At 36.0% G+C, this 16641-nt stretch overlaps 1 protein-coding gene across 2 annotated transcripts in view; it reads left to right on the top strand.

The window, feature by feature from the left end:
• The window catches only part of LOC145985896 (DNA repair protein XRCC4), a 44516-nt gene that overhangs the window by 5403 nt on the left and 22472 nt on the right, over nt 1–16641 (top strand). Inside the window, exons 3-5 of one of the 2 annotated variants that reach the window (XM_083120032.1) lie at nt 1591–1702; nt 3078–3233; nt 5696–6100. In XM_083120032.1, the coding sequence (XP_082976158.1) occupies nt 1591–1702; nt 3078–3233; nt 5696–6042 (615 nt within the window). In that variant the 3' untranslated portion in view covers nt 6043–6100. Of the gene's footprint in view, nt 1–1590; nt 1703–3077; nt 3234–5695; nt 6101–16641 lie in introns of those variants that run through there. The other variant, XM_083120031.1, reaches the window with a different exon arrangement.

Genomic DNA, 16641 nt, shown 5'->3' on the forward strand with positions numbered 1-16641 from the left:
GCAAATTAGCCAAAAGTGGCACAAAAAGTGAAGTAAAATAAAGCAATTCAAATCACAAATCTACCATGTTGACTGACAATAATATGAAACTATTGCCATGTTTTTAATGTTCAATGTTTATATTTTAGTGCAAAGTGAGGTATTACTTTAATATTACACATGAAAAATTTACATGATAAATCACATATTCAAAATAAATGAACATAATTTAATTTAACGTTTTTGTGTGCAGATTGTAAACACATCTGGTGTGCTGAGAAACATATCTATAGACTTATTTTTCCCCCTAGTATTCGATTATGGAACAATGACTGGAAAAAAATTTAATCTTTGAGTCTATGAAGATATCTCTAACATTTCAATCCAAAGTATTATAAGAAAGACTGCTTCACCTTTCCACTTGTTTCTCATCTTAATGAAATATCATCTTAGAAACCACACAAAATAAACAACACAATAATCTCAATGACTGATGTGTTTCCAAAAAGCCTCATGCTTTTCATGATCTTGTGTGATGTCATGAAGGTTCCGTTTCTCGGATTCAGGGCATCAAGAGGGGTCCCGGGTGCAATACCCGGTGGAGGCACATAGTGGTTTGGATCCCACTTTAAACTGTAGGTCCAGTCCCGATTAGCCTTACTGTGCTTAAAGTGAACTTAAAACACCAAATCAACCAATCAGGGCATCAAAATTACTAGACAGCTAATAATTTCATTGTTTATTAAGTTCGAAAGAGTGAACAAAATCATATGTTACACACACTGTACTGTGCATTAATGTGAACTAACACTACATTTAGCAAGAATTAACCAAATTCTGTCTGAGCAACATGTGCCTATTAATAGTAATTGAATTATTTTTCATTTGTTTAATCAAAATTTAACACTCACTTATGTATATAATGAAGGAAGGGACACCAGAGAAAACTATTTAAACAAAAAATGGAACCTCTTCCTTGGGTTTTGACTCCCTTAGAATCTGATGTGAAATGATAGTGAGCATAACTAGTCTTAATAGGAGCAGAATCAATCCATCAACCCATTTTTGTCAAGTTTTTAATTTTATATTGTGAAGAAATATCTTTTTTATGTTAGAAGGGGTTCAAAATATCAGCCAAAGTAGCACTAAAAACCATTTTTTTCATGTAGAAATTTTATGGGAAAAATACATGCCATTACTCTATACCAATTAAGGCACAGAGCCAGCCCCTGGCTTTACCTGATTTTTCGGTTCCACTGTTTTACCTACATCTGTAATTGTATTTGTATTTTTGTTTAGCTTTGCTTTTCTTCCAACTTGGCTAATCAGCAATTGAAGAGTAGTAGAAATAATTAATGAAGGGATACTCACAAACAACTCCAATGTTATCCTCCAAATATGCAGGGCCTTCCCGATGGTGCAGTGGTAGTTTCGTCGCGTTGTAATCAAGGGGTCCCAGGTTCGATACCCGGTGGAGGCACATAGTGGTTCGGATCCCTCCAAACTGTAGGTGCAGTCCCGATTAACCTTACTGTGCATAAAATGGACTTAAAACACCAACTCAATCAATCCAAATATGCAGAGGGAGAATAATACTATTCATTCTTGCAGGTTCCACTATCCTCTGTTAGTTGTACCATAATAGATTCCTTGTTACTCCAAAATGCAGAACTTCAGGAAACAGTTAATGATTTGAAAGCAGCAAAGTCTGTAGCAGACACAGGTAAGATTGTGTTGTCAGGTCAGCTGCATGTTTGAAATACATCAATTTTTTTTATGACATCTCAAGCTGAATAGTAGTTGCATAGTAACACCTGTTGTCTTGTTATTGCAAGAGGTGGAATTTTAACCTATTGGAGGGAGGATGTAGTGGGAGTTAAATCCACCTTCCCTTTATGAATTTTCTGGTAAAGCCGTCGCCTTATAATCAAGGGTTCCCAGCTTCAATTCCCACTGGAAGGATATTGAACAGTGGTTCAGAATCCACTTTAAACTGTAGATTCAGTTTGAGTTATCTTATGTATGCATAAAGTGGAGGGAACTAAATTCATGGTGTGTGCGATCAACATGGTTTTAATATTGTACAGGAGATGTCCAGTATTGCCATGTAGAAAATTTAATTGGTTTTCTGATTAATTTGGAAGGACCACTGCCTTCATTAACAAAGGTTACAGCATCTGAAAAACCAATTAAATTTGCAATGCGGAAGTACAAGAACTAAATTGTTTATCTTTTCCATCTAGTCGTCTTTGTTTAGTCTCTTAGTTCAAGATACTCCTGTACATAAATCTGTGGTAATTGCAGTCCCAGCAATTTGTGTTTTCTGCTATCCTTTAAGAAATATTTATGTTCCTCAACAGTTATAATGCTGCAGCTCCGTCTAGTTCACTGCACTTTTTGACACTCGGTGTAGTGCAGGTGTATGCCGGTGTCAGGCATAGCTGAATGGTTCATCTTCTTGCTTATGCTACCTATGATACCAGGTTTTGATCGCTGGTGGGAGCCCCAAAATTTCAGTGGTGACCCACCATTGTGAGGAGCTAACTGGAAAAGACATAAAGGGCTCAAGTATAGAAACTCAGAAAACAGCAATAGTGGGACTCAATGAACTGACCACATGTCACTTGGTGAAAAAATATTTGGCAGCCATCTGTGACCTTCAAAGGGATTTTGCACATGTGGAATCTGACTAGTCGAAGCAACTTTGTACAGGTGATGTTCTATTTGCAATATTGAAGCCATGTTTACCACACTCACCCATGAAGTAATTGAATTGATCTTCTTCCAACCTACCTGCAGATTTCGCCCTTGATGGTAATCTTGAGATGGGATCGAAAACTAGGATGTAAAGTTTTACTTGTGCTCATGCTGCATTTGTGTTACTGGTGGTGAGTAAGTTGAATGTGACTGCCAGTACAGAGGGCTAGGTGTTTTTTAATATTAACGTTGAATATAACCACCTCACATTGTTCTTTATTCCATTTCACATATTTCCTATCATTTGGTTCACTAGTGGTCGACTTAGAGTAACTAATAACTATAAACTTTTATGTCTTTTTGACTTCATAATTTTATTTTATGTTTTTAAAATTATTTAGAGAGAAAAGTACTGAAAGAGAAGCTAAAGGAATGTGTGTCTGCCAAAGTGGAAATGGAGGAAACACTTTATGCAAGGTTTGTGGCTGTGCTTAATGCAAAGAAGGAAAGAATCTTCAGTCTTGAAGAGAGGCCAGAGGTGGAAAAACCAATGCCAGGTAATAATAATAATAAAGAAATAGACCATCAAAAGTAATGCTTCACATGCAATTGCTTTTGCCACAAGCAACGTTCAGTATATTAGTGCCACTAGATTTTTCTTTACCAAAGCAACTCTCAGCATGGGAATAAAGTGGAACCTGAATTGTATATTCTTCAGGGACATGTGGCCAAAGAACAATGCAGGAAAGATAAAATCATTTAATAACATTGGGGGAATGAACAATGTAATGTGTGTTTTTGTGGCAAAATTTTAAAAAAATGATGAACTATATTTACTTCTACAGTGTGGGAAGTGTGCCTAGATCAGAGGAGCTGGTGCTATCTGTCAGGATGATAGATAGAGGGATTACGTATGTAAATAAATATTTTCTGGAGGGATGGGACAGATTAACCCTCAACATGTTTCCATTCATGGAAAGCCAGTGACTAAAGGTTAAAACCTTTTTATCGAATCACTGGTTTAACGGTATTAGCAAATACGTATGTCATATTTCTCCATTTCTAGTGCATATACATTGGATGTCACTGTACAACACTAACAAATGTTACCAGGCCCGTAACCAGGATTTTATTTCGGGGAAGGCTCATCTCTTTATCAGCAGAGGCATCGCCAGAAATATTTGTAGAGGAGGGCAGGGCATTGATAAAACTTGATTAGTAGAAATAATAATGACAATAATAATTAATACCATGGTTATAATAGTCATTTTACAATTATAACTATTATAAGTTATTAAAAATAAACCAATTTTTTTGGTTGGTATTATTATTATAATTATATAAATAGAGGGAGTTTGTTACTCGATCCACCATATGAGTGACAGTACTTTTCTTACATTTTGTGCAGTTAGTGTACTGAAATTCAGTTATTGTATTTTGTTATTAACTTTTACACATTCCGTTCAAAAAAAGATTTTAAAAGTTAGGGACAAATTTTACTCATAAAGTTTATACTGTGTGACATTCTTTGGATTAAATTTAGAATGTAAAAATATAAGCTGATTGTTCTATTATACACTAAACTTTTTCGATCTAATGTTTAATCTTGCTAAGGAAGTAAAATTAATCAGGAGCAATTACCATATTATTAACAGACCGAAATCTAAATACTTCATTTTTCGATCGGGAGGAGACCAAATTTTATAAACATTTATTCTGATTCTTTGGACACCCAGAAGTCTAATTACCATTGTACACTATTTAAATTAGATATTTGTAGGATTTCAGAGGGGAGGGGCTTCAGCCCCCTTAGCCCTCCCCCCTGGCTACATGCCTGAATGTTACACAGCATGTAGAGAAAATCCGATTAAACAAATGTTATTAGTAACATTTGACTCATTCAGGCCTTATTTTGCTGCTAGGAATCATCAAAAATTGCATTTTTTAACATTATGTTTGCAACACAAGTGACATTTTTTTCCTGTTAGAAAACAACCAAAAAATACTGTGATACAGACAGACTCTGAACCCAATTTCATCATTTGCTGCACACATTAACATCTACTCCTCTACCAACAAGGAGGTGTATTCATTTTGTGTGACCTACCCTGTACCAATGTGTTTTTCAGAAATGGGATGAATTAGATTTTGCAATTTCCAAAAATATTTTCTACTTTAGTTCATAATTCTGTTACTGTTTTCACCCATACATGCCAGTTGTTGTGATGAAAAAGCTCCTGCAAAACGGTGCAAGTTGTTCTGATGACGACAGTTTGGAACTACTGGAGAAGAAAAAGCAGGCTCTGGTCTAGAAAGCCAGAAAACAGTTTTGGTGGGACTTCATATGCTGACCACACATCACCCAATGAAAAGCCACTTAGCTTGTGTGTCCTATTGCACCAGTGTTTAGCTTATTATTGATTCAGGTTCTTCATGACATTTGCCATTTTATATTGACTTTATTCTATTTCTTAACGTTTTTTTATTCGACCCCTGCTTAGGTAAAGTTGGAAATTGGCAATTAAGAAAATATATATTTATTTAATGAAAAAACCCTACTAAAAGGTCAGTTAAGATGAAAACTGAAGCTGTATTTAACAAGAGAATTAGACATTAGAATTGCTTTATCTATGAATGCATCCTGGACTGCATTTGGCAGACTAGCGAGGCTCCAGCATCTGGATTCACAGCCAGTATAATCTTATGTGGGGCTTGTGTAGTTGTCCCTATATATTTGTGATTGTTCATTCATCCATCTTATCTTACCACCATTCATCCTCATCTTCGAGATTAGCCAAGGAGCAGAAAATTGAAGTAAAATAAACTAAATAAATCAATCAGTCATTGTGATAGCAAACATTCTTGACCACAAGTATAATTTCTGGACTTTTTATCGATTTCTTGACCTACTTGTTGATTTCTTTACTTTTTCTTTTCTTGACTTTCATGATTTTCTTGACTGGTATCAGGTGAAATTTTATATTAGTACATACTTAATATTTTAAAATTTTCAATATAGCTGATAGAGTCGCTAGAACTAGTCCAAGAATCAGTGATGATAAGGATGATCCTTATGGAGCAGAAACAGAAGAAGACTCGGACACTGACAGTGAAAGCAAAATACAGGCTATGGTAACATCCAAAAACATTATAGAAGATAAACTTCATGAGTTTTTAGATGCAGATGAAGATACAACAGCTGGTGTGTTGAAGAAAAGAGTTCGGGGTAGGCAGAGGAAAGTGCAAAAAACATCACATGATGAAGTAAAAAAAGGAGCAACAGTGAGCAATAATGTAAGAAGTACTCGGTCACTTGAACAAACACAGGAATTGTTTAATACACAACAATTACTTGATGAAATATGACACTGTGTGTATTTATAATTGAAAACTTGGCAACAATACATGAATGTATTTTTCTACAGAAAAATTGTTGGAAAACTATAAGATTACATTCTACTTGATACATTCATCCATTTTAATAAAATATCTATATATTTGGCTTAATTTATTAATCAATGTTGGTAACTTTCACGAGTGATTCTTGTGGTTTTATAACAAAATCAGATATTTATATTTTTGCACAAATTGTTTTGAATAATGCACGTAAATTTTAATTGTTACAATTGAATAATGCATGTAAATTATAATTGTTACTATGTTAATAAATTGGTTTCATATATACGTATATTGCTAATTATGTCGTTACCCACTCTGAGCTATACAGATTCCAAATTGCATGAGTGACTTCGAAGTAAGAAACTGTTTCTGAACATATGTATGTTCTCAATTCAAGACCCATAAAAACTGGCGAAAGAAATGTTATTTTACTCTTAAGGAAACTATTACTCCAAGAATTGCTTTTTACTAGGGCTGAGCCGATACCGATACTCTGATTGATACCAATGCCGATACTTGTATAATTCGTTTAAAATAATAAAGGCTAGTTACAGTCAAAACATCTCATCACATACTATTGACATTAAATTACTCCCAATTTATTCTCGTGTAGCATTATAGCACTTTAAAATATCTTGAGACATTTTATGTGAACTTCTTTCTAGACCCAGAGGATGCAAAAAGAAAACGTTTTTGAAATGTTGCAAGCCTTTTTAAAAGTGTTGTACACTGAAAAATCGGTGGATTATTAGAAGTGTCACTGTTTCAGTTTCATGTAAAGAACATTCTTGTCATATTGGTTAACTAGTAGAAGGAGGAAAACGACTTAAAAATATATACAAATATATAATAATGCTCATTTGGCTGACTCTATTTATACACTGCTGTCCATTAATTCTCTGTCATTTGCAATAAAAACAAGTTGCTGCAGTGTTGGTATCGACCAGCAGTCACACAAAAGGGTAGGAATCCACAACCCTCCTTCCCTACAGTGAGATTCATTCCTTTCCCATGAACTTTGGAATCGGCCCAGCATGATAAAACATCCACGTTCTTACTCCATGAGTTTGTGAGCAAGAATTGGCAATGAATGGTTTCTTTTATTTCCATATAGAGTTGACCATCAGGAAGTTGCATGCCTTCAATGTCATGTTTGGGTGCAGCATTTTAGTCCTGCCTTTGAACTTATCTGCTTCCCAGGAGGAAATTTCCTGTGTTGACCCCCAAGTCACAAGGAAGGGCGAGGGAACCTTTGAAAAGGACAAATCTTGACAAACGAGTTGTTTCTCTTGAATGCTCTTCTAGCCACTAAAGATCATTGGTATTGGTGATGAAAATTCAACTGATACTTACCGATACATTGGTATTGGCTAAACCATAGTTTTTTTTACTTACTCCTAAGTTTTTTACATATGGGGGAGGAGGGGTGCTGATAAGTCCTTAGCCTTTGTGCCTCCTCCTGTTTTGATATAAAAAAAATTGTATGTTGTAATGAACCTTCTTCATCCTTGTAGTTTCTTGCGACAAAACAGGGCCCTTTTACAAAGAAAGTCCGCAAGTCAAATTCATGAGGATATTGCACAAATGCTGGGGGATCATAGCCCTTGCTACACCTACATGAAAAACTGTTACCAAATTCCAGACCAGGCATTTCAACACAGAACATGAGTCACATCTAGGAAGGCCTCCAGTCATGATGGTGTCTGCTAAACTGATAGCTGAGACCCTGAATATCTCCCGTGAAAGAGCTGGTAATTATTCACAGCTACCTTGACATTGAGAAGCTTCCTGGAAGTGGATCCCGATACTTCTCAACGTAGAACAAGAGAGTCCAAAGCCATTCTTCAGTGGAATGATAATGGCTTCGTGGCCCAATTGGTAATTGTTAGAGGCACATATTTTTGGTAAATAAAAAGGCAAAATTTCGGTACAAAAACTGAGTGAATTTCAGGTTCAAAAGCGGTAAATAAAATAAAATATCGGTGTTATAGCGGTGAAAAATGGATGAAAAGTGGTATATAAAAAGACATATTGGTTTTAAAATTGTGAAAATAATCCTAAATTTGATTTAAAAACTACACTTATTCCACAGAATTAACATTTCACTTCTAATAGCACATTTATGTAGTTATCAGAGTATTAAGTTTATTTCTGTATAAAGGAGTCCATTCTTGCTTCTCCAATATTAACAGCAGAATTAATCAATTTTCCGGGAATTGCATAACTCTCAGGATAATTCAGACCTCGGAAGGTGTCACGGCGGTGAATAAATCCTGAATTTCGTGTTTAAGAGTTAATTTCGCTTTTTGCAGTTCATTTCGCATTATTTCGTGACAAAATATGGTCACAAAATGCACCTCACACCTTTCAAAAACATGAAAAATTAACACTACAATGTGTTTTTTCAAATTTCGTTTTTTCGTCAAAAACGAAATATGCATGCCCCTAGTAATTGTCGATGAGAACTGCATATATTTATATATATGATTCAGAGATGAAAGAACAATATTGTGTGGATGCACAGTGATTCACTATGTCTAAATAAGTGAAGGTTCCAGAAGTCAGCTGGCAAGGTTCTTGCGGCCGTCTTCTGAGACAAGGATGGTGTGCTGTTGGTTGACTATCTCGATAAGGGCTTCAGTGTAAAAAATAAATAATACACACTACTTCTTGGTCATCTGAAGCACAAACTGGCATCAACATGCTGCGAAAAGATGTCCAGACTACTTTTCATCCAAGACAACACATCACTGCAATGGGCCTCTATCATAATGCAGAAATTGGCTGCCATGGGGTTCAAAATATAAGACTATCCAAGTAGTTGTATTTGCTATAATATAAACCCGAGAAATGATGAGCCCCCCTCAGGCAGATTTGTCTACACTTAAAACAAGCTCAACATGCCCATATGAGCTTTTTGCTCAAGTGTGGAACCCTGTCTAATCCAAGATTTTTGTAAAAATGCCCCCGGGAATTTCCTGTGAAATGATGAACCCCCCTCAGGCAGATTTGTCTACACTTAAAACAAGCTCAACATGCCCATATGAGCTTTTTGCTCAAGTGTGGAACCCTGTCTAATCCAAGATTTTTGTAAAAATGCCCCCCGGGAATTTCCTGTGAAATGATGAGCCCCCTCAGATTGATTTGCCCACACTTACAAAAGTTGCATCAGCCAGATTTTTGTCCATAAGCTTGTTAAAAATATGCCCTTCTTGATATTGTTTTGGATACACCTGAAATTAAGCCAAAAACCCACACCCACCCACACATATTTACTTCCGGTTTAAGTTCAATTGGATACCAGGTTCAATTTGTTTATCTAATATTAAAACAATGTAATATGCAGAAATCTTCTAGAATTGCTCTGTGACCCTCTCATTTCTTACATCATAAACATATGATTTTTCACCTATGAGAATAACACTACATATGGTGTCATCAGGGAGTGTATCGTGGAATTCACAGATAATTTTAATGTTTGTCCTGTCATAAACCACAACTTGTTTTCTTTTTGAAGTGTTGATGACAAACATGGGTCTCTGTGCTTTGAATTCATCTGGTGTGTAATACATGTCAGTATTGCCAGTAGTGACCCTTTTGTATGCTGTAAATGCTTCATATAATTTAAGGAAATCATCCTTGGACATGTCTAAATTATAATTTTCTCTAGGAAATACCTCATTTCTGCCATTTTTAAGATAAATGTTCTTGATGTTGCAGTTATCAAATTTACTTGAATTTTTTTCCTGATTATTGTTTCTTCCAGTTTGAAACAGTACCACCACAAAATCCGGCATGTCATATTGTATACTGGAGAATGAATTTGTAGCATCAAACTCATAATAAGTACCAGTGGCAGGCTTCTGTACACATTGATATGTATAAAATTGTAAAGGAATCTGTGGATTTTTTATTATATCTGCTTTGTATTTAAGAGCATAACTGGCTTCATATTCAACAACTGGGATTCTTAGCTCCATAGTCTGAATAATGCATTTGCCCTCATCGGGTAGGGTATTAGGCAGAGCTTCCCCTGTAGGGTTTAATGTACTGTACCTCATCAAAGCATTGTTATCATTGGCAGCTCTTCTAAATGTAATTCTTAAACCACCCTTCCACATAATATCTTTGTAATCTGAGAAGAATCTTGGCAACAGGCGCATGGGGAACAGCACTGTGTGGCTTTTAGATAATATCTTATCACCAGCCTCAAATCCACCTATTTTGTAATAAGAAGCCTCGGTTTTGGATAATTTTAGTGTAGCCAAAGCTGTGGAGGTAATGCCGGGATAATCCACTCTGTTTATAACAACACCATGTTTTCTGATCTCAATTTCAGAGAACAGATGTGGCACAAAATTGTCTACCAATCTTATATTTGAATTTGCCGGATAATCTGTTCCATCGAGCTTTACAACATCAAATTTGATGTATAAATCTGCTCTGTGGGGGTGTATAAAGCCATCCCCTACATCAAGATCAACCTCAATCTCTGTGTTGGGTTGATTTAAATTTGCAAAAGTCCTCCTGTTTGGGGGGAATGATTGTAGCTCATAACTCTCAATATTTTCCATTTTTTTCTTGTATGTATTTTTATTTAAATATTAATCTCTATGATTGCAGTTGTTGTGGCTCCAGCAAAATCAACTAATTCTTCTTTTTCATTAGTGACCATCAACTCAATGTAATCTATTCTATTATGGCACACAGGAAAATATAATGTTGGGGATGGAGTATAGATGATTGGCTCCATAAATTCAGAGTTAGGTTTGAATGTTGCAATGATGCCAGTTTGTTTGTGAGTGCCTATGCCATTTGATTTGGTGATCATACCCTCGGCCACATTACAGTGAATATTTAGAGTCTCTATGGCTAAGAATTTAGGTATATTAATAGCAGTGTGTTTGATGTCTGGTTCAAGTTTTGTGTTGTTCTCAAAGCCTAACAGCTCTCCTATAGTACCCAGATCCACTGTTTCTGTAGCAGATACAATCTCTACTCTGTGAGTGACAGAATTTTGAGTTAATACTATACCTCTGGGTAATTGAGCATTTAGAGTAGATAGATTATATTGCCCTGGAGTGATGACAATGTTTTGATCCCCTACTGCAATTTTGTTGTTGTGGTGTGTAATATTAGGGATCAAGTACATGCCATAAAATGCTCTGAGAGCTATTGTTTTGGGATACACTATGTCATCATGTAATCTGAGCTTCAATATTGAATTTTGGCTGGTGAGATGGAATACCCCCATGATGTTTTAAATACCACAAGGCTTTTTGAAAATCTTCAATTGATGGTTTATTTATTTGAGACATATATCTAAGAACAGATAAACACAAATGTCCACAATTAACATCTTTGAAGTTTTGAACACGGGCATTATTGTAATAAAGATTAGCTGAATTTAGATATTTTATTAAATTTTCAGGTGGAATACCTCCAAATGAATCAAACACAAATGCCTCATTGTTTAAATATTTAAGATAACAAATCCAGTGAGTGCCCTGATTTTTGTACTTATCCAAATTAACAATGCCACACTCTTTGTTGAGTGGTTGTTCTGGTAAAGAATCAGACATGTACACACCTCTAAAATTTTTGATGCCCAGTGGCTTGATTAAAGCTTCAATATCTTGGTTTGTAAGCGGCTCTTGTTTTTTTTAAACTTATTCATGGCTCTCTTAACACCTTTGCCTTGTTTCTCCATGGCCAGGTTGTGGCGCCTCTGCTCATCTAATTCTGCCCTATTTTTCTTGGCATCTATTACTGTTTTTGCTATGGCAGCTGATCCCCCAGCCAAGCTCCCAACAGCCCCGAGAGCAGCTAAGATGGCAGGGATAGTAAATATGAAGCCACCAACATGTGATTTTTTTCTAGATTGTTGTAATTTTTTTAATTGGGGGGTACTAAGTAACAATTTCATACCATGGCCCTTGGCAAGACAGAGCTTTTTTTCTTGCGCTGCTTTTTGGTTAAAAGACTATCAATAGTTTTAAGAGATTTAAGACCTGCATAAGGTATTTGATACATAACACCCTTGGCCTTCATTCTAGGTTTATTATATACATATTCACAACCCCCACCCCAGTTTTTGTTTGGTGTTCATAGCTATGGTGGTTCCCAATGCTGCTATTTTTTCACTCAAAGAAGCATCTTTGCTTACAAATCTACCAAATGCAGCCTCTTCTAATTTCTTGTCTGCAACATGTCTCTTGTCAAGATCAGAATGTGTGTTGTATGCTATGTCATGGTCTCTACAAGCAGCATCTAGGGGATTAACACCAGGATCACCTCTGTTTAATCTATGATCCAATTTTGTACCGGGACCACAATATTGATAGCCTGGAATGTGTAGTTCAAATGGCAGCTTGTTTATAATGTCATTAACAAGCCCCCGACCCTCAGAAATATTCCAAAATTTAGGTGGTAGAGTATTAATAATTTTTATAAGATATCCAATCCCCTTAGTGTCATTCACTATAAAATTAGACAATTTTGTGCTTATCATGTCCATAATTCCAACCTTTTCATTGTAAAAATTGTGGTTGCCAGCATTTTCCTCCCCAGCTATCACCAATAACCTATCTACAAGTTTTCTGACATCATCAACCCACACAAATTCTTTAGACAGGGTGTTGTATTGTTTGATCCCACTGCCTGTCTTAATTTGTGACCATATGGGCTTGATTAAATTGTTGTATTTTGCTCCACTGCTAGACTTGACTCTTTTTTGTGTGGGATCATTGTTCTGGTATAGAGCATCTGATTTTATTAATATTTCTTTGTAATGCTCATAATCTTGATCTGTATAGCTGCCAGGTCTTTTCCTAGTCATCAGCTCCCACAATCCAGGTGTGCCAGGATATTTAACAAAACCACCTTTTTCTCCAAGACGAGATTCTGAATATACAATCAGATCATCTCCCATAAATGTTACTCTGAAATTGCCAATTCTATGTATGATGCTACCATCACGCTCTGTGTCAGCATATAAGCCAAAAACCTCATCTTTGTTGTCTTTAGGTGTGGTTAAATATTTTTGAGCAAGAAGACCCAATTCAATAGGATCCTGAGTAGCTTCAATTCTTCGAGGAGCAATAGGACTAGGTGTATGAATACTGGAAAGTGGGGTGAATGGATAATCTAATATGTTTCTTGCAGCTACAGGTACAAGCTCTGTGATCAAATTTTGATTTTGCTCTGTAACAGTTTTGATATTTTTACCTAATTCACCAATAGCATCAATAATAGGCTGTTCTGTTTGCTTGTGTTTTTCATAAAAACCTCGGTTCTCTGATTTCCATCCCTTAAATCTTTTTACAAGATAATCTCTTAATTTAAGATCGTCAATAATTGGCCTTTTCATGGTTATTTATTTATGTTTCAATGTCTAGAAAATTGTTGATTTTATTTCTGTATTTGCCACTATTGGGTTTTCTTGTCATATCAATTGTGACAAACCCATAACTGTCCTGGTTCCAGCACCCACTGCAAATCTTGGAAAAATCATTGTAGCTCAGGTCCCCACCTACATATTCATCATGTATGTGTTTGAGGTTGGTATGATCTTGATGAAACACACATATAAAATTGCTGTTGTCTCGGATCAGCTGCTTCGGAATTTTAGAAAAAGTCTGTGCCAGGTAGAAGCAATCAATGTTTTTGTGCCGGCCCTGTGTAAAGAAATTTCTAACCTTGTTTTGATTATCCAGTATAATATCATCAAACACAACAACAGAATTATCGAGACATTCATGGAGTGGCTTAACATCTGGTTCAAAAGTGGCTATATCCAATCCATCATATAGCTTCATCAGCTGCTGATATTTTAATTGTTCCAAGCTCTTAGAGAAGATATACAAGTGCCTGTTTTTCCAGTCTAACCAGTTGGGTGCCAATAAAAAATTATCAATCATTAGTGTAGTTTTACCACAAGCCGATGGCCCAACAATAAGACATCTAATATTATCAGGCAGCAACTTGCCATTTCTCTTAATCTGCTGTTCAGGATCTGGTAGTCTCTTTATAACATTCCAGGTGTTCATAGTATCACTTTGTCTGCCTCGATCCAGCTGTGTTCTGGGAGACCTAGCCATTTGACAAGTAACTTGTTGCCTTTTTTGCGGATTATTTATGAGATATGTGTCAGGCTGTTTAGTTTTGCTGAGCTCTTCTTCATAAAACCTGCCTTTGAGAATTTCTCCTCGGTGGTCTTTTATTATATATGTGTTAAGGGTCCCAGGTTTAACTTGAACCACTGTAAATAATTCAGTGCTCCAGTTTCTTGTAAAGCCTCTTTTGAATAAGTGCTTATATTTGCTGATTCTTACTTGATCACCAATCTTGTATTTGGCTTTTCTTGTTGTTGGCCGATATTTAGGATAATAAACAGTGCTGATCAATTTTTGCTCATCAGATGAAGTTACTTCAGAGGGTTTCATGTTGATTGTGGAATGGACCGAGTTGTTATATTTATGTAGAAGTTCTGGAAGAATATTAATCCATTTATAATTACCTTGAAGTGTAAATTGTTTATACATATGATTTTTTAGGGTTCTGTTGAATCTCTCTACAATTGAGGCCTTGAGATCACTGTAACTCGAGTAATGTTGTATTGACTGGCTTTTAATAAATTGTTGGAACACAGAATTATAAAATTCTTTGCCATTATCTGTTTGCAAATAGCGCGGTGATCTTCCACTCTGATTGATGATTGTCCTGAAGGCTTCTGTAACACATGCTCCAGTCTTGGATTTGAGTGGCACAGCCCAGGCAAATTTTGAAAATGTATCTATGATAGTGAGTAGATATTTGTAGCCCTTGTTGATCTTGTCTAAGTTTTTCAGCTGTCCACTTGCCATCTCAATCAAGTCGCTCTGCCATAAATCATCTATGCCTTTTGTAACTACTGGCAATCTCTTATAATTATGTCTGGCTTGTCTGTGTAATTCATCAACAATAATTTGTCTAGACATAATATGAAAACAAGAATATTGCAACTATGGGGTGTTCAGCAGCTGATACTACAGGATTTTCTAAATATAATTTGTCCCCTATTTGTATTTTAAATTCCAGAGAGCCATCATCTTCAACATATGCTGTTTCTAATGTATTGGGATCTGTAAAATCCTCTAATTCTACACGGGTGATTTTTGCTTTGTTATCGGCATTTGTTATTGATAAGGTAGGGTAGTGGTGTGCCTGTGGTTGTAGCCAATATTTGATCTTGATTGGTCTAAGTGTGCCCCCAACAAAAAACTGGTAATAAAATTGTGCAGGGGACAGCATATATATTTTGCCACCTGGTGTAAATGGTGAATCATATTCTTTGTTGGGGATGCTGTACAATTCAAGAATTACTGTATGTTTAGGATTTTCAATTATGCCTGTTATTTCTTTTTCTGCTGTAAGCAATCTACTTGTTACAGATTCAAGGTGCTCATTGATGGTCCTAACAATCTCATCGTGCCCCGGCTTGATTCTTATGTCCACAGCAAGTTTCTTGTATTGTTGCACAATTTCTTGTAGCTGGGTGGCAAAAACAGACAAAGCATTTGCTTGATTGGATTCCATGGTCCCTAGCTGTTGCTTGATATTAGCTACAATTTGCTGTAAATTTTCAACAACTGCCAATTTTGAATTTTGAGCTGTAAGATCATGGACCTGTCTTCTGATATCCTCAAACAGGGCATGCAATTCATTAATATGTTGATTAGTTGGTAGAGTGGCCACTGTCTGAGTAAGTTGTTTGATCTCTGTCTGGATATTCTTGATATCTTCTGATTTCAATATGCGATTCACAGCTCTCTTAATAGTTTTAAGTTCCTGTGATGTAGGCAGATTTGATACAGTATTCTGCAAAGATTCAAGTGCCAATTTCACATTGTTTAATTCAGAAGCATCAGCCACATTTTGCATAGCATCTTGGAGCAGGGCTATATCTGCCTGAGAGGGTGTTGATTGTTGTAAAATTTCAAGCTTTGTTTGGATATCATCAATCAAGTGATGAAAATGAGATAGCTCAGATTCAGTGTTGAGGTTTTCAAGTTTTGTGATCTGTTGCTGGACACTGATGAGTGTGTCTACAATACCGGGCAGGCGGGATTCTAGAGTTTCTTGTACATTTGTCAAATCATTTTGCACTGCTGCTATTGTACCCTCAAGATGGGTTTCAAGTTGCAGCTTAATGTTGGCAACACTGCGAGTTATTGCACTCAAAGCATCAGAAGATGGCAAGTTGTTCATAAAATTTTCAAGTGTCTCAATTTTTTCTTTAACCTCGGCTATGGCATTGTTCAGAGGGTCCAGATTAGGTATCTCCAGTGACTGAATCTGTTCCTTTAGAGTGGAAATCACTAGATCAAAATCTTCTTGTGATTTTATGCTTTTGACAATTGTTTGGAGCTGTGTCTGGACATTATTTATTTGCTCTTCCAATTGTTGTTTCAATTGCTCAGAGTTGGTGGCCTGGGTCTTAAATTTGGCTTGAAGAGCTGCTACAGCTTCTTCTAAACTTTGAAAATTATCCAATGTGGCCATGTCAGTATATTTCTGAAGCAATAA

Source organism: Lepisma saccharinum, chromosome 3 (genome assembly GCF_977018435.1).
Source record: "Lepisma saccharinum chromosome 3, izLepSacc3.1, whole genome shotgun sequence".
NCBI lineage: Eukaryota > Metazoa > Arthropoda > Insecta > Zygentoma > Lepismatidae > Lepisma > Lepisma saccharinum.